Source organism: Ambystoma mexicanum, chromosome 6q (genome assembly GCF_040938575.1).
Source record: "Ambystoma mexicanum isolate Mex_15411 chromosome 6q, UKY_AmexF1_1, whole genome shotgun sequence".
Taxonomy (NCBI): Eukaryota; Metazoa; Chordata; class Amphibia; order Caudata; family Ambystomatidae; genus Ambystoma; species Ambystoma mexicanum.
This window is the reverse complement of record NC_090937.1, coordinates 1,117,067,077-1,117,084,901: the sequence shown is the minus strand read 5'-3', so window position 1 is coordinate 1,117,084,901 and position 17,825 is coordinate 1,117,067,077. Positions and strand designations below refer to the sequence as shown.

Sequence of the window (17,825 nt, the reverse complement as noted above, 5' to 3'; positions counted from 1 at the left end):
ATATCATTTATTTAGACATGTCCCTGTGCAATCGGACCATTTTGGACTGGCAGCTCCAGGTGAAAAATCAGACCTGTTTGAATTAGAAAAGCTATTACATGAGGGAACCGGACTGAATGAATAAGTGCTGCCCTCCTCTCCATCTTCACTCAATAGCAATGGTACATGCCATCTGTGTGATGGCATGTGTATTTCACCTGGCAATCACAGGCCAATGTGTGATGCCACTGCTAGGCAGCATGCAGCAAATGTGTTCATCTTCCATCTTGGTGTCATCAATGTGTGCCATTTGCCTCCCCTTCATACGCAGTGAGGGTGCATGCATGGGAGGGTTTTAGTCATGTGGGACATGTGTCAATCAAGTACTGGTTCTGTTGCTTCTCAGCCCTCATTGTGTGCCATGGTGCTAATGCCTGTTTCCATTTGTTTGCTTTTATGTCTTTGCAGGGGAAGACGCACCTGATACTGCTGGGGTTGTGGAGATGGTGCAGACCCAGGAGGGGTCCGAGGGCCGACCGACCACCAGTGAGGGACGTGGTGTGGTGGTGGGTGAGAACCCACAACTGCTGCAGGTCGTGCTCTCAAGGGGTGTCTCTGGCTGCACCTCCCCCGAGCTGTACTCAGGTGTTGATTCGGATGATGAGACCTACGTGCCGTCGCAGGTGAGTGTTCCTGGGAGGGATTCTGTTCTGTCCCACCCACCTGCACCAGGGTCAGAACCCTCAATGGGGATGTCAGTGTTGGCAGCTACGCCTTTGGTGGTTACGGATGCAGGGTCACACTCCGCGACATCTGATCCTGTTCCTGGGCCAGCAGATCAGAGGGGGAATGCAGTCCTGCAGCCTCAGGCAGTGCCGGCACAGCAAGGCGCAGTTCGCCTTGCCCCAGACAGGTGTGGTGCCCGCCGACGTGGTGGCCGTACGCCACCTGGCAATACCGCATGGGAGCAATCCATTTACGGTATGGCAACCCAACAGGCAGCATCATCAGAGATGATGGCTCAGGCCATGGATAGGGTGGCCACTTCCATTGTCCCCCCCGAAAGGCTGATGGAGCGACTACAGCAGGCAACCGACTCCATCTGCCAGTCACACAGGGAGGACATGTTGGCGTCCAACAGGGACAGGCGGGCGGCACTGGCGACTCTGCAGGAAGCCATCTCCATAGAGTCCCAGGGCCACAGGGAAGCCCTGAGGCTGGAACTCCTTCACCTCAGGACGACTCTTGTTCAGCTTGAGGCTTCAACAAACCGAAGGACAGAACAGCAGCTGGAGCGTCTCACCCGTACGCTCTCAGCTGAGATGCAGGCAACTAGGGCGGAGGTCCGGGCATCCCGTGAGTTGTTGCATGGGGACCTCCGCACACTCATCCTCCAGAACGAGACCTACCACACCCACATGCTTGCAGCCATGGAGGAACAGACTAGGGCCTTGCGTGGGCTGCCTCCCATAGTACAACCACCTCCGGATGCAGCTGCACAGGGTGATAATAGCGACAGCAGTGATACTCCCACAATAGGGTAGCCGTTTGGGCCATGAGCCCATGGAGGTGTTTTTTTTCTCGCAAGATCCACACAGGTGGGTTTTGGTGTGCACCCTATCCTCGGACCTCCTGGGTGGCCTCCCCAACCCCCCAGGGCCCATTAATGGCCATTTTTTATTATTTTTTTTATTATTTTTTTTTTTAATTTTTTTTTTTTTTATTTATTTGGGACAATGTGTTGCCTTGTGTGGCTCCCGTGGGCATACGCTGCATTGTGGCTGGGCACATGCAGGCTTGTCATGTATTTGGTTCAGATGCTTGAGTTTATGTCACACACACCCCTCCTGCTTTCCATTTCCATGGGCTCCTGCTTCCCCTTTCCATGGGCTGACATTGACGTACATGGTGACATTGGGCTCCCACTACATGTGTGGGCAGTCTAGTCAATACTGTGTATACATTCCTAGTGCATATTGCTGTTGTGTTGTACACTGCATGTTGCATTGATGTGTAACTCATCATCCGTGTCTACCTCCTAATTTGCAGGTCCTTTCCTCTTGTCTACACAAGGCCCTCTACATTGGAGATGGGGTCCATGTTGGCAGCAGTGCACCTACTACTCTACATGGCGGCAACACCATACAGTTGGAAGTGGTGGGAGTGCAGGCATTTCCAGGTGGTGAGACTACTAATTCCTTACATTCATAATTTCATGTTAATGGTAGTTTTGAGGGTCAGTAGATGATAAGTGTTTTTGCGAAATACCTGCTCAAGTGTGTTGTTGGTCCTGCATTACTGTGAGCATTTCAGGTGTCGCGAGTTCCAATTAGGGACACTGTACATTGTGACACTTGTGTCATGTTGTGGGGATTACTTTGTTTACCTGCACATAGCATGACATGGCACGGTGTGTCGTGTGGCGGTGCTGGGGATGGGTTGGGTGACATGGCACTGTCCTCATGTTGCATTTTGCAAGTGGGTGTTCATTTTAGCTGCATGAATGTGTTTTTTCACGAAACTGCATTGGTGGTGTCTGTGTAGGTAGGGATGCACACATTGTAACACTTCCAGGTGAACAATCTCAGGCTGATATGGTTTTGACGGTTGATTCTCCAGACATTCAGGATCAGTGTCAGGTTGAGTCATCATTGATTGCCAGATGGTATGTGCCAGGGCAGTGTGCACTCCACAGGGGTGTGATTTCTATGTGAAGTAATTAGCCACTAGCTGTGTACGGGCTGCCTCCCCCGTGCCCTTTCCCCTCCCATGCGCAGCGGGCGTGCATGTGGTTGGGGATGTGGGGGCACCACCATGTCCACAGGAAGGCCCCGGCGTGTTGCAACGTTGTGCAGGACACATGCTGCCACTATGATCCTGCACACTACTGGGGGAGCGTATAACAGCTGCCTGCCAGAACGGTCAAGGGAGCGAAAGCGTGACTTAAGCACTCCGAATGTGCGCTCCACTATGCCCCGGGTTGCAATGTGGGCTGTGTTATATCTTACCTCGGGTGGCGTGGTGGGGTTCCGAATTGGCGTCATCATGTGGGGGCTGAGAGGGTAGGCACTGTCCCCTGTGGAGGTGGTGATTGGTATCATTGGTGGGGTTGTGACCTTGCTCAGTATCTGACATGCATGCATGTGCAGTGGCATTCATACTCACCAAGCAGCCATGTATCGCCATGCCGCCCAGCTTCTAGGTCCCGGCTTAGGGTGGACATTCGGTAAATGAAGCTGTCGTGGGTGGACCCGGGATAGTTGGCATATACTGAGGCGATGTTTCCCTTGGCATTACATACTACCTGCACGTTGATGAAATGCCAGTGTTTGCGGTTCCTATAGATGTGCTCAGATGCCCTGGGGGGACGTAGAGCCACATGGGTGCAGTCGATGGCACCTAGCACTTTGGGGAATCGTGCCACACCGTAAAAATCCAGGGCGGCAGCATGCCTTTCTGCATGTGTTCTGGGCAGGTATATGTGCCTGTGGACTGATGGGCGTGCAGTGATGATGTTCAATACCTGGTGTAGGCAGAGTGACTGCGTGGCCTGTGACACCCCACCCACTATGGCACTTGTCCGCTGAAATGATCCAGTGGCTAAGAAGTGCAGTACATTGAGGACCTTCTCCAGGGGGCTGAGTGCTTGGGAGCACAGGGTGGGTGATGTGAGGTCATCCTCCCACTCACTCACCAGGTCCAGTATTATGTGTGGTGGAAACCTGTACCTCCCATACACCTGGTCATCAGGCATCCCGAAAAGGCTGGTTCTGGGTGTGAATATTCTGGCCCTGACTATCCTCCTCCTCCTCCTCTGGTAGCCCACGGCCACTGCTGCTAGGAACGGTATATTCATCCTGGCGTCTGAGCTTTTTTTTTTTTGCGCGCAAATTTATGCGTCGCGGGTCGACGTATGCCTGCTTCCTACTGGCGTACGTGTTTCTTTGCGCGTGTTGTAGGCGAGCGTGTGAAACCTCCTGCGCACCCCGGAATACACGTGCGCTGATGTACTCGCGTGTGAAACTTCCCGCGCACCCCTGAAATCCAGTACCCAGGCCAATAGCGTGTGGAAATTCCCACGCACCCCGGAATACACGTGCGCTGATGTACTCGCGTGTGAAACTTCCCGAGCACCCCTGTAATCCAGTACCCAGGCCAATAGCATGTGGAAATTCCCGCGCACCCCGGAATACACATGCGCTGATGTACTCGCGTGTGTAAGTGCCCGCGCACCCCTGCAATACACGTACATAGGCCAATCGCGTGTACGCGCACTTTTGTCCAATTACACGCGATGACACTCTGACGTGCAGTCTTTCCACGTATGCTCCGTCATCACGTGCTATGAGGGAAACACCCGTGCGGGTCACGTCACAGACGCGCTTACGCGCTGAGGGCCTTTGGTCCAATAGAATCACGTATGCGTGCTGACGCGCTTACGCACTAAGGGCCTTTCCTCGAATTTCACGCTGACGTGCAGGATTTTCATGTGCCAAATCACTCCGTATCAAGCTGGCCACGCGAAAACACACGGAAGACCACGCTCCTGCCCAGAAGTCCGAATTACTGTCCCCCATGCCCCGAGCAGCCTCCCACGTGCCATCTGCTGCTGCTGCCTGCCTGCCTGCCTGCTGCCACCGTGCCCTGCCATTTGGTGCCTGCACATCAGCCATCTGCAGGGGTCCAGTTGCTGTGTCCACCCCTGCTGGAACTGAAGACTCCCGACTGGGATAACATCGCTCCACAGCCCAGCCCCAGGACCCAGTTGCCCACCCACTCCTGCCTCTGGGGTTGCCATGTCGGGCACTTCCACATCTGGCACCAGTGGCAACCCCAGGCCAGAGGGGCAGAGGGGCACCAGCTTCACTGCCACCAAAGTTGGTGTCCTGGTGGAGCATGTCCTGGGGCAGTATGATGCCCTCTTTGGATCGTCCCGTGCCAGCAAGGAAGGACGGGAGAGGATCTGGGCCGACTGTGTGGTTGCCATCAACGCGGAGGGGGTGGCAACCCGCGACGTCCAGAAGATCAAGAAGCGCTGGGAGGACTTGAGGTCCAGGACCCTCGTGAAGGCCCGGAGCCTCGTGGAGGGGGGCCGCATGAGTTCCATCCAGATGAGGGTCCTGGAACGCGTACGCCCAGCGCTCCACGCCCAGATCCTTGAGAGGGAGACCCGTCTGGAGTTGAGCGGTAAGTGGGCAAGCATTGCTGTGTGAGACAGGGCATGTTGCGGTGTGCTGGTTGTCTGATACTTGCCTGTATGTGATGTGTGACATAGGCCATGTATGCATGTATGTGTGCAGGGACATCATGGTAATGCATGTGCGACCAGTGATGTGTGAACCACATGGTTGTTGCATGTGTTTAAATGCGACATGGGGAGCCCCATGCAGATTTTACACATGAGGGCATGCCAGTCTCTGTTCCTGGACATGGGTGGGGGTGAGGGATGGGTGCTGATGCCAGGTACATATATGGTAGCCATGTCTGTGTGCCTGACCTGCGTGTCTGTGACTTGTGAATGCCATGGATGCATGACACATGTGTGTGACAATGCACAGATTCACTGATGCAGCCTAGTTATCCTTGTATCCGCTGTGTTTGGGGTGTATGAGGCCAGATGGATGTGACTGAGGTGTACTGTGTGCATGTGATAGGCATGACCCATTATGCATGTGAGTTCCATATCATTGTATGTTTCAAGAGTCCATTGGACATGTATGGAAATGTCCATGGCACGCACCATGCCTGTTACTGTGTGTGTTTTGCCTGGACTGACCCATGTGTTGTGGAGGGACATGATGGAAGTGTACTTTGACAGTGGTACTCATCTGCTATTGCTTCCTGTCTAGGGGACCATTGAACAGTACCCTGATGCTTGTGTTCTATGTCTCCCTCTATGCAGCTGCTAGTGAAGAAGAGGGCAGAGACGGCGCTGTGGAGCAAGGCGGCGGGGATGCCCCCACGGCTGCAGCGGAAGGGGTGGGTGAGCCCCCACAGGGGCCTGCTACGGCGGAAGACGGTGAGGAGCCATCCAGGTTGGTGGTTGCCACAGAGGAGGAGGCCGCCACTGAGGCACACATGGGGCCTGGTGGGGGCATCCCTGCTGGTGCAAGTGGTGCAGTCCAGGGGCAGGAGGCAGCACAGGTCACCGTGGAGGGGCCTGTGCATGTCGCTGTCCCTGACCCTGTGAGTGCACCACCATGCACCAGCAGGGATGCCCCGTCCCAGGCCCGTCCGCAGGTAGAGGGGATGTCCATGTCACCTGACTCCCCTCGACCTGCGGACGAGGGGACCCGTGGCCGTATGGAGAAGGTCCTGATTGGGGTCGCGATGCGCGCGGGTGCAATTCGTGATGACGTGCGTGCTTCCCGGGAGGAGCACGCACGTCATCACGAAGAGCACCGTGCCGACGTGGCCCAATTGGGATCTTCCATGTTCGGGGGTTTCCTGCATGTGTCGGCCAATCTGGCGGCCCTCTCCTCCTCTGTGGAGGCTATACGCCGGTCGTTCTCCTTGCCGTCTTCCAGCCCAGATGCCACCAGGGCCCCCTGTGGACCTGCCCTGACCAATGCAGCCAGCTCGGTGGGGATCCCATCCCTGCCACAGTCGGGAGTCGGAGGTCCAGCAGGGGTGGACACCACAGCAACTGTACCCCATCAGATGGAGGATGTGCCGGCATCATCAGGCGGTGGATTCCATCAGCCTGGATGCCGTCGTGCTGGCAGAGGCAGTTGCGTCGGAGGCAGCAGCAGAGTCAACGTGGGAGGCATCATGGCTAGGGGCCATCAACATCGGAGGGGCAGGCATCGGCCGGAGGGCAGGAGGACCCAGGACAGGAAGTGTCTTCCGTGTGGCTGCGGTTGGGCCAGCAGATAGGTGCGGACCGGCGGCGGGTGGAAGAGGCGCGGCTCACGATGGTCAGGGCGGAGAACTCCATGCGGAGGGCCCTGAGGTGGGCCGAGTGCCTCGAGGCAATCCGCAGGGGGTTGGAGGAGCAGATGGCGTCGTCCCTGCGGACCCTCGGGGCCATGGAACAGGACCGCCTCCGGGACATAGACGAGGAGTTTGATGATGCCCTGGACCGGAACACCACAGAGTGGGCCGCTGGACTTGCCCGCCGCCTTTGTATATAGTTCTTTAGTTTTAGGTTTCCTTTGTTTCTTCTTATGATTTGGAGTCGACGGACACTGATCCACTTTTTGTATATAGTTGCATTTTAGTTAGGGTTTTTTGTAGGTTTCCTTTGTTCAGTTGGGCTCATGGACCCTTGGATGTTTTGTACATAGTTCTTCATTGGATTGTTTAATTATTTTTTTTTTTATTTATTCACCATGGAGCAATGGTCTTTGCATTTATTTTTCTCTTTCTGATTGATTTTATTTTTAATGTGACTTTGGACAACATTTTTTTGGATTTGGATTTGTATTTTTTATTTTTTTGGACGGACATGCAGCTTATCTTTTTTTCATTGCCATTGTAGTTTGTTTCATTTCATTTGCATTCCATTTTTTTAATACAAATTTTTGTTTACATACTTCACTGTGTGGTATCATCTCATTGGTTTCATGCATGTCATGTTGGGTGTTTTCCCATTCAATTGCAACCATTGTGTGTGACGGACATGGGTTCATTTGCTTTATGAACAATGGGGGTGTAACATGTAATTTCCATTTCCATGTGGGTGAATGGGTTACTTGGTAGGGCCTTTTGGTTGTGGAGGCTGACCATAACGCACATGATTGGGGATTGTGAGGACCTGGGTGCAGGGGGACATGAGTGGGGGCCTGGTGGAGGGTGCCCCTGCACTGCTGGGGGGTGGGGGTGGTGGGAGACATGAGTGGGGGCCTGGTGGAGGCTGCCCCTGGATGCTGGGGGGTGGGGGTGGTGGGAGACATGAGTGGGGGCCTGGTGAGGGCTGCTCATGGTGGGTGGGGGGTGGGGGTGGTGGGAGACATGAGTGGGGGCCTGGTGGAGGGTGCCCCTGGATGCTGGGGGGTGGGGGTGGTGGGAGACATGAGTTGGACATGAGTGGGGGCCTGGTGGAGGGTGCCCCTGGATGCTGGGGGGGTGGGGGTGGTGGGAGACATGAGTGGGGGCCTGGTGGAGGGTGCCCCACACTGCTGGGGGGGTGGGGGTGGTGGGAGACATGAGTGGGGGCCTGGTGGAGGGTGCCCCTGCACTGCTGGGGGTGGGGGTGGTGGGAGACATGAGTGGGGGCCTGGTGAAGGCTGCCCCTGCACTGCTGGGGGGTGGGGTGGTGGGAGACATGAGTGGGGGCCTGGTGGAGGGTGCCCCTGGATGCTGGGGGGTGGGGGTGGTGGGAGACATGAGTGGGGGCCTGGCGGAGGCTGCCCATGGTGGGTGGAGGGTGGGGGTGGAGGGAGACATGGGTGGGGGCCTGGTGGAGGGTGCCCCTGCACTGCTGGGGGGTGGGGGTGGTGGGAGACATGAGTGGGGGCCTGGTGGAGGCTGCCCATGGATGCTGGGGGTGGGGGTGGTGGGAGACATGAGTGGGGGCCTGGTGGGGACTGCCCATGGTGGGTGGGGGTGGGGGTGGTTGGAGACATGAGTGGGGGCCTGGTGGAGGGTGCCCCTGGATGCTGGGGGGTGGGGGTGGTGGGAGACATGAGTTGGACATGAGTGGGGGCCTGGTGGAGGCTGCCCCTGCACTGCTGGGGGGTGGGGGTGGTGGGAGACATGAGTGGGGGCCTGGTGGAGGCTGCCCCTGCACTGCTGGGGGGTGGGGGTGGTGGAAGACATGAGTTGGACATGAGTGGGGGCCTGGTGGGGGATGCCCATGGTGGCTGGGGGGTGGGGATGGTGGTAGACATGGGTGGGAGCCTGGTGGAGGCTGCCCCACACTGCTGGGGGAGTGGGGTGGGTGGAAGACATGAGTGGGGGCCTGGTGGAGGGTGCACCTGGATGCTGGGGATTGGGGGTGGTGGGAGGCATGAGTGGGGGCCTGGGGGAGGCTGCCCCACCCTACTGGGGGTGTGGGGGTGGTGGGAGACATGAGTGGGGGCCTGGTGGAGGGTGCCCCTGCACTGCTGGGGGGTGGGGGTGCAGGGGGACATGAGTGGGGGCCTGGTGGAGGGTGCCCCTGCACTGCTGGGGGGTGGGGGTGGTGGGAGACATGAGTGGGGGCCTGGTGGAGGGTGCCCCTGGATGCTGGGGGGTGGGGGTGGTGGGAGACATGAGTTGGACATGAGTGGGGGCCTGGTGGAGGGTGCCCCTGGATGCTGGGGGGGTGGGGTGGTGGGAGACATGAGTTGGACATGAGTGGGGGCCTGGTGCAGGGTGCCTCTGGATGCTGGGGAGGTGGGGTGGTGGGAGACATGAGTGGGGGCCTGGTGGAGGGTGCCCCACACTCCTGGGGGGGTGGGGGTGGTGGGAGACATGAGTGGGGGCCTGGTGGAGGGTGCCCCTGCACTGCTGGGGGGTGGGGGTGGTGGGAGACATGTGTTGGGGCCTGGTGGAGGCTGCCCCTGCACTGCTGGGGGGTGGGGGTGGTGGGAGACATGAGTGGGGGCCTGGTGGAGGCTGCCCCTGCACTGCTGGGGGATGGGGGTGGTGGAAGACATGAGTTGGACATGAGTGGGGGCCTGGTGGGGGATGCCCATGGTGGCTGGGGGGTGGGGATGGTGGTAGACATGGGTGGGAGCCTGGTGGAGGCTGCCCCACACTGCTGGGTGGGTGGGGTGGGTGGGAGACATGAGTGGGGGCCTGGTGGAGGGTGCCCCTGGATGCTGGGGATTGGGGGTGGTGGGAGGCATGAGTGGGGGCCTGGTGGAGGCTGCCCCACCCTGCTGGGGGGGGGTGGGGGTGGTGGGAGACATGAGTGGGGGCCTGGTGGAGGGTGCCCCTGCACTGCTGGGGGGTGGGGGTGCAGGGGGACATGAGTGGGGGCCAGGTGGAGGGTGCCCCTGCACTGCTGGGGGGTAGGGGTGGTGGGAGACATGAGTGGGGGGCCTGGTGGAGGGTGCCCCTGGATGCTGGGGGGTGGGGGTGGTGGGAGACATGAGTTGGACATGAGTGAGGGCCTGGTGGAGGGTGCCCCTGGATGCTGGGGGGTGAGGGTGGTGGGAGACATGAGTTGGACATGAGTGGGGGCCTGGTGGCGGGTGCCCCTGGATGCTGGGGGGTGGGGGTGCTGGGTGACATGAGCAGGCGTGCAGGGTAGTCCCCTGTGGTGTCGGCTGCCTGCAGGGGACGTGGAGGGTGTACAGGGAATACCTGGGAGCACACAGCCAAATCGCGTGTAGAATTTCCCGCGTACCCCTGTCATACACGTACCCAGCCCAATCGCGTGTGGATATTCACGCGCACGTACCCTGCCAAATCGCGTGTGGGACTTCCCGCGCAGCCCTGAGATCCACATACCCAGCCAAGTCGCGTGTGGAAATTCCCGCGCACGTACCCGGCCAAATCGCGTGTGGTACTTCCCGCGCACCCCTGAAATCCACGTACCCTGCCAAATCGCGTGTGAGACTTCCCGCGCACCCCTGAAATCCATGTACCCTGCCAAATCGCGTGTGAGACTTCCCGCACACCCCTGAGATCCACGTACCCAGACAAATCGCGTGTGAGACTTCCCGCGCACCCCTGAGATCCACGTACCCAGACAAATTGCGTGTGGAAATTCCCGTGCAGGTACCCGGCCAAATCGCGTGTGGAACTTCCCGCGCACCCCTGAAATCCACGTACCCTGCCAAATCGCGTGTGTGACTTCCCGCGCACCCCTGAGATCCACGTACCCAGACAAATCACGTGTGGAAATTCCCGCGCACGTACCCGGCCAAATCGCGTGTGGAACTTCCCGCGCACCCCTGAAATCCACGTACCCTGCCAAATCGCGTGTGAGACTTCCCGCGCACCCCGGAATACACGCACACGTTATTTTTCAGTCAGCGGGTGTCCGTGTTTGTGGGTACCCCTTTGCACGTCATTTGTCCTGGAGGGCCACAGTATAGGACATTCATCATGGCTGTATATAGGTGCTATTTGTTGGCGCACCTTTTGGCGCACATTTATTACAGGCGCAGAGACGCTACCGCCTGCTTTCTTGTGGCGGTCGTGTTTGTGCCTGTGCGCTGGTTTGACCGTGCGCTTTTTTGCCCTATTCGATTCCATGAATACGGGTCGTAGGCGAGCGTGTGGGCGTTCCGCGCACTTGCTCCCTGTACTTCCCCCGTGACGCCCACATTTTGGCAAGTTGTTCCCCATTCCGAGTGTTACGCCCCGTGTTCCGCCTACTTTTGTTGTGTGCGCTGCGCTATGTGCGATTTTCACTGTGGCCTGGCGCACGCCGTTAGATGGCCTGTGCGCCAACGTGCGCCGCGCACTTTTTTAGCGCACATCCAATGGTTTTCTCGCGCACGGCCTTCCATGAATCGATGTGCGCTGCTTTTCGTGCTATTCCACTGCGAATCGCACGTTTTTGGCCACTTGCGCCGCGCTAATTATTCCATGAATCGGCCTGCACATTTTTTGACATTCCAGATGCCCTTTACAGTCCTTGTTTAAAATGTGAGTTTGATTACTGAACTAATGCATCCTCTTCAGAAATCTATGAGTAACCTGAAGGACAGAGCTCCGAATTCCGGTGGGTCAGCTCAGCCTATAACCCTTCCGAGGTCAATAAAACAAGTTCTATATTGTTATCAGCGGCGAGAGACGATCCATATAGCATGTCGTAGATTACGGTAATGATTTATTTTTATTTGTTAACACAAGAAACGCTTTAATATTACTGCATCCTCTGCATTCATATCTTCATAAAGATGCAAGGTATCAAAGGCGGCAGCATAGTCAAATAATGTCTAAAACAAGCACAGGTCTTGACCTAAGACCCCTGTCCTCTGTGCATCATTATGGCTATGACGAGCCCAAGTTTAAGTATACCCCAGGGAAAGCATGTTTTCATCCTAATGAAGTGCCTGAGGAAGCATGCTTGTTCTGCCATTAGTGCAGTGGCAATGGAAAGTTCAGCTATTGCCATGTTTCTAGGCCGGCAGGATAATAGGCTGCAGTGTTATGGATGCGTTTATGGAAATCAGGTCAGGCAAAGATGGGCAGCAGGTTAAGAAGAAGATCCACTTTCATGGGAGCTTGTTTATAGTTGTACATCTTAATTCGGCCCAACCTCCACCTTTAGGCCACAAGAGGCCTCCAGCGTAAGGCCACAAGAGACCCATCTGGGAAAATCAAACAAAAAGAAATTGCTTCATCCCAGCAACATCAGGGACAAAATCGTTCATAAGTGAAAAGATATTTTTAAAGACCAATGATTGACTAGGCGATCGGGTGACAAGAGCGTGTGATGTCACTTCGAGTTTCTGGCTTTACTTCCGGTTTGTGGCTTCACTTCCTGTCTGTGACATGACTTCCTGTCAGTGGCATCACTTCCCGCAGCTATCTTAATTCGGCCCACACCTCCAGCTAAAGGCCACAAGATTCTCTTGTGGGAACACCAAACAAGAAGAAACTGCCCCATCCTAGCAACATCAGGGACAAAATCAGAGAGACCAACCACTGATTAGCTAGGTGGTCGGGTGATGAGAGCGTGTGACATCTTACCTGAACACCCAAGGGGCATCCAGCCTGTGGGGTCCAAGTGAAGGGCGAAGACTAGCCATTGACCAGCCTCTATATATATATTCATCTATGTGCATTTGCTTTTGCCTTCCTACCTGCTGCACCTGTGAGTACACAGAGCTTGCTAATGAATATGCTGTCGCTCCATACTCCGGCACTCAACTATAATGCATTTGCTCCTGCTGCTCCTCCTAATCACCTCTCTATTCTTTCTCCGGTCATGCTATAACCTACTCCCTTTCCTATCCCTATCATAAAACACATGCCTTGAAACTCCCACTACTCCATTTCTCTTGCACCTCCTACTTCTAACAAAAAAAGCTGACAACCAAACCACACCTCTCCTAGCACCTATCCACCTCGCCTCTCTTCCTCTGAGACTCAACTTCTCTACTCTTCCTTACCGCATCAACTGAACATTGCACTCTGGAATGCTCAGTCTGTATGCAACAAAACTTTCTTTTTCACTGACTACGTTTATGTCAGCTCTCATCCCCTTGATATCCTTGCTATTACTGAAATCTGGATATCTCCATCTGATACTGTTACCCTGGTGGCCCTAAATGACTCCAAACTATCCTTCATTCACTCTCCTCATCTAACTGGAAGAGGTGGAGGCATCGGATATCTACTCTGTTCCTGTTTCATCACCTCGCAAATCTCCAATGCCATGTCCCCCCCTACCTCTTTTGAATTCACCATCTTTTCTATTTCTCCATCTCCATCTATCGCCCTCTGAATAATTCAGTGATGAACCCGCCCAACTCATTGATTCTTTTACTACTAAACATCGCCTCATTCTCTTAGATGACTCTAACCTTCCTTCTAAAACCACATTTCAGAAATTTGAACTTCATTCTTTTCTTAGTGACCAAGATTGCCACTCTTTCCATATCCTACCAACCCACACCGGGGGTAACACTTTAAATCTCTTTTTCATCTCCTCCTCTCAGACACTGATAATACTGGTCTCACCAACCCTATCTGATCACTCAATTGTTTCCACCACATCTCCTTTCTACCCTCTGACCCCTCCTCACCACTTGCCTCATCTACTACTAAACAAAAATGTAATCCTTCTGGCATTCCTCCCTTTCTCTCTTACTACAGTTCTCACTCTACTCCTTCACACCTGATGCCTCTTCCACTATCACTGGCTTCTCTGACTTCCAATCCCTACTATACGAGTCATTCTCCTCTCACTTCCCACTGCTAACTTTCACCCCTAAATCTCAGTGTCCTCAGCCAGGGGTCATCCCATTCATACATTGTCTCCGCACAGCTATGTGTTGGCCGCTGAGCAAAGAGAGGTGTACTCATTTGCATGAGGACCTGCAACCCAACATCTCTGCCCTGAACTCTGTCAAGTCCTCTCTTGAAAGAACGAAAAGGGAATTCTATCTCATCCTCATCGATTCTCTCTGCAACCATCCTCGCTGGCTACAGGGCACTCTAAGCTCACTCTTCATTCATCCTAAACCTATGACTATCAACTCCACTCGCACAGCTAATGACCTACCTGAAAACTTTGCTGCACACATTTCAAACATTAGACTCTCTCCAGACATTGCTCACACTCCCTCTTCCTCCATTCTACACTTCACCCACCTACTATCATCCTTTGCCTTCATCTTCCACTTTAGTCACACTAATAATAAAGATGTCCTATCTCTACTAATGAACGCTTACCCCTCTTGTACCCTATCAGACCATCTTGCTCCTCAACTAGTCAAGCATATTGCCCTTTTAGTGGCCTCTCACCTCGATGAACTCTTCAACCTGCCCTTTGACTCTGCTTGCTTTCTCTCTATTTTCAAAATGCCCATGGTCATCCCTCTCCTAAAAAAGCAACCGGCAGGCACTAACATGCCAGCAAACTTTCACCCTGTGTCTCTCCTTCAGCACTACTCTAAAGTGCTGGAAGGGGTTGTTTTCAACTGTCATACCAAGTTCTTAGAGATCCACAGCCTTCAAGACCACCTACAAGTAGGTTTCCACTCCTGTTTCTCCACGGAAACTGCTCTCGTAAATGTCTCAAACTTCATTGCCTCGCCAAGCACTCCAACCTATCCTCTATCCTAATTCTCCTTGACTTGTCCTCTTCTTTTGACACTGTTGTTCACTCTGATCTCCTTAATACTCTCTCCCTTCTTGGGATTCACGATCAAGCCCTTTCCTGGATTGAATCCTAACTAGCACCTCGACAATTCTCTTTCCCCTGGAAAGACAACACCTCTCAACTCATTCCTCCAACTGTTGGTGTTCCACAAGGCTCTGGCTTGGGTCCTATCCTCTTTACGTGGGGCACTAATCTCCTCCTTTGGGTTCTCAAACCAACACTTCGTGGACGACACCCAAATATTCTTCCTCTTTTCCTGAACTCTCCTCTGATCTCTATTAAAATTTCAAACTGTCTATCTGCCATTAAATATTGGATGGCTTTGCACTCTCTGGTGTTAGACTCTTTCAAAACAGTGGTGCTCTTCTTCTCTGCCGAATTCTTCCTCTCGTCTCTTCCCCTGCCTATCCAGTTCCCACCTGACAATCTCCCGTACTCCTCTTCAGCTAGAAACCTTGGCGTAATCTATGACTCTTCTCACACCATCTCTACTTTCATCTCCAAAACTGCAACGACGGCTCACCTCACCCTCCCAAATATTAGGAAAATCAGGCACCTCCTTTCTTTGAACACCACAAAGCAGATCTTAAACATTCTTGTATTCTATAAACTAGAGACTGTGCCATCATTCTTTTGTTCTGCCCAAATATGCTTTCTGTCTGCCCGACAAGATCATTAACTTCGCTACCAGGACTCTCTTTGAACTCTCTTACCATCACCAGGATGGATGGAAAACAAGCCTAGATTGAAATTTCTACTCCTGGTTCACAAATCTATCCACGGTAAGGCACAGATGTATCTTTCCTCCTCTATCCAACTCTTAAAGCCTTCTTGTAATCTCTGCTCTGCCTCCTCCACTACCCTTGTGGCACCTCGTCCTCCCTGTGCTTCCTCTAGGTTCTGTCTTCTTGCTCCACTTGCATGGAATTCTCTTCCCTTGGACATCCCAAAAACAGTCCACACCACGTTGTTCAAAGCCAAATTGAAAGCCTACCTCCTCGACTCCGAGTTATCCTCTTAACCTATCTCTCATCTGCCTTTGCACTAGCATGTTTCCCTCCCATCTAACCTGCCTCTGTCCCTCAATTTATCTTCCTCCACTCTAACACTTCTTCCATCATGGTCACATCCTAACACAGCTGGCCACACCACCTACCTCCACTTAAAACTGTCTATTGCTGATTGTCCTTAATCTATGTAAATCCACCCATGTATTGTCCCTTATGACTGTTCCATTTACTCCCTACAACAACCTGGCCAGAATGTCATTCAAACTCACCCCATTGTAAGTAGTTCACTGCAAATCGGATATCTTATCTATTGTACAATATTTTGCGATCATAGGGACATGTACTTCTCTGCGTATAAACAAACAAACTATGGAAAATAACTGTATTGAAGGCACCGGCGTGCCGTTGCGGCTTACAACCTGATAGCGGGTGCATAATGCTCAGCATAGACTCGGCACAGCTTTGTATTAGCATATGTGATGGACACGAAAAAGCTTTTATGCACAATTAAATCACTAGCTGGTGAGTAGCACAAGAACTAGTGAAGGGTGGCAGAGAATCGCTTCCGCATAAGTCCAACAGGAACACTTTTGTTTATGGATTTGAAAGCCTTGGCTCATTGACGTTCTTGTGGAAACCATGGCTCACACAGTATTTGGGTTTCATTTAGGCTCTTCCTTTTTGGGGATCTCCTTTTGCTCTGAATTGTGGGGCGTTGCATTATTGTGACAGAGGTCAGTTTCATCTTCTTTATCTGCCTGATCACTGCTAGAGATCCAATGTTTCGGGGGCTTCTTCAGAGGTACCTAATCTTTGTATCCGACTAGATCTCTTAAGAAACTCTGGTTTACTCTGTGCCGTTCTTGGCTTTCTGTGGGGTTCACATTAGCTTTCTCATTGCTTTCTGCCTGTGGAGTACTGATGGGCTGTTGGAGTTTTGGTGGACAGGTATTTCACATACTGTTTTCAGGTTGAAACTTTTTCTTTTAATTCTTTTTCTTTTATTGTCTCAACAAAGTAACAGGCACAGCAATTGATAAATCATTCCCAACACATAAACAATTCTGACACAGATTTATATTTATAATCAATTAACCTTCGTATCAGGTGTGTCCATCTGATATATGGAGCAAAGTTCGTCCCCATTCCTGTGTAGCCACATGGACATGGTTTTCAGGTTGAAACTGGGTTAAAATCTGCATTATGTTGTGGATTTCTTGACTATCCATACAGTCACTCAATCTCAGTAAGATCATGTTCTAATCATACTTCCAGACCTAACAAAACATGACAAATAACTTTTTGAATGCAAGAGATATCAATCAACTTTTCAGATGTATGACTAAGTAGTTTAAGAATGGCCATGCCATTCCCAAGCCTCGCTGAACGTTACCATAGGTGGCTGGAATCCATTGCAGCGTTGTATCGTACCTGCAGCATTATGTTGGTGGTATTCGATCATCTCGGGAATCGACTGGAAGGTATGCTTTTCGGCCAGGTAATACTGCTTTGGAAATGTTGATGTTTCTTTTATGTGGTAATGCCTGACTGCCGAGGAGCCGTCCCTTCAAATTAAAATATATAGGTATAAGTGGCATTACAACCATTTAGAGTCACTAAAAGAAAAAAAAGCTTCACAATCATTGACTGAATGGCTCTCATGGTAAATAATGCTACAACTTTTATGTTTTTATACTTTTAGAAATTATTTTTCCAATTCTTCAACACTTTTTGTTGGACGGTATTATGCGTTTTGAGAGTATCACAGCACAATATGCACAACAAAAGCAATTCAAAGTGATCTGGGCATAGTCCGGCATGTACATACACCAATGTAAATACTGCATCAAAGCACAGCAAGCAGGTTCAAAGCCAATAGGTCTGATAACTTAGTGTAAGCAAGTGTTTATATTGTTGTGTGTGTGTGTGTTTGTGTATACACATGCATATGCTCATGGTGTTATATCCCCTCAGTTGGCGGTGAATAGCTGGTCTTTGTGTGACTGTGTGTACTCAGTGAATAGTGAATGGGCCTGGAGATGGTTGACTGAATGGATGAATGAATGGACGCGCATTGCGGTGGGTGGGCGGGCGGATGAGTGAGAGAATTCGTGGACGAATGA

At 52.8% G+C, this 17,825-nt stretch overlaps 1 protein-coding gene across 4 annotated transcripts in view; it reads right to left on the bottom strand.

The window, feature by feature from the left end:
* TEC (tec protein tyrosine kinase) overlaps window positions 1-17,825 on the bottom strand; it is an 837,667-nt gene that overhangs the window by 137,092 nt on the left and 682,750 nt on the right. For all 4 annotated transcript variants that reach the window (XM_069631701.1, XM_069631702.1, XM_069631700.1 and 1 more), the window contains one exon: window positions 17,134-17,267. In XM_069631701.1, the coding sequence (XP_069487802.1) occupies window positions 17,134-17,267 (134 nt within the window). The remainder of the gene's footprint in view (window positions 1-17,133; window positions 17,268-17,825) is intronic.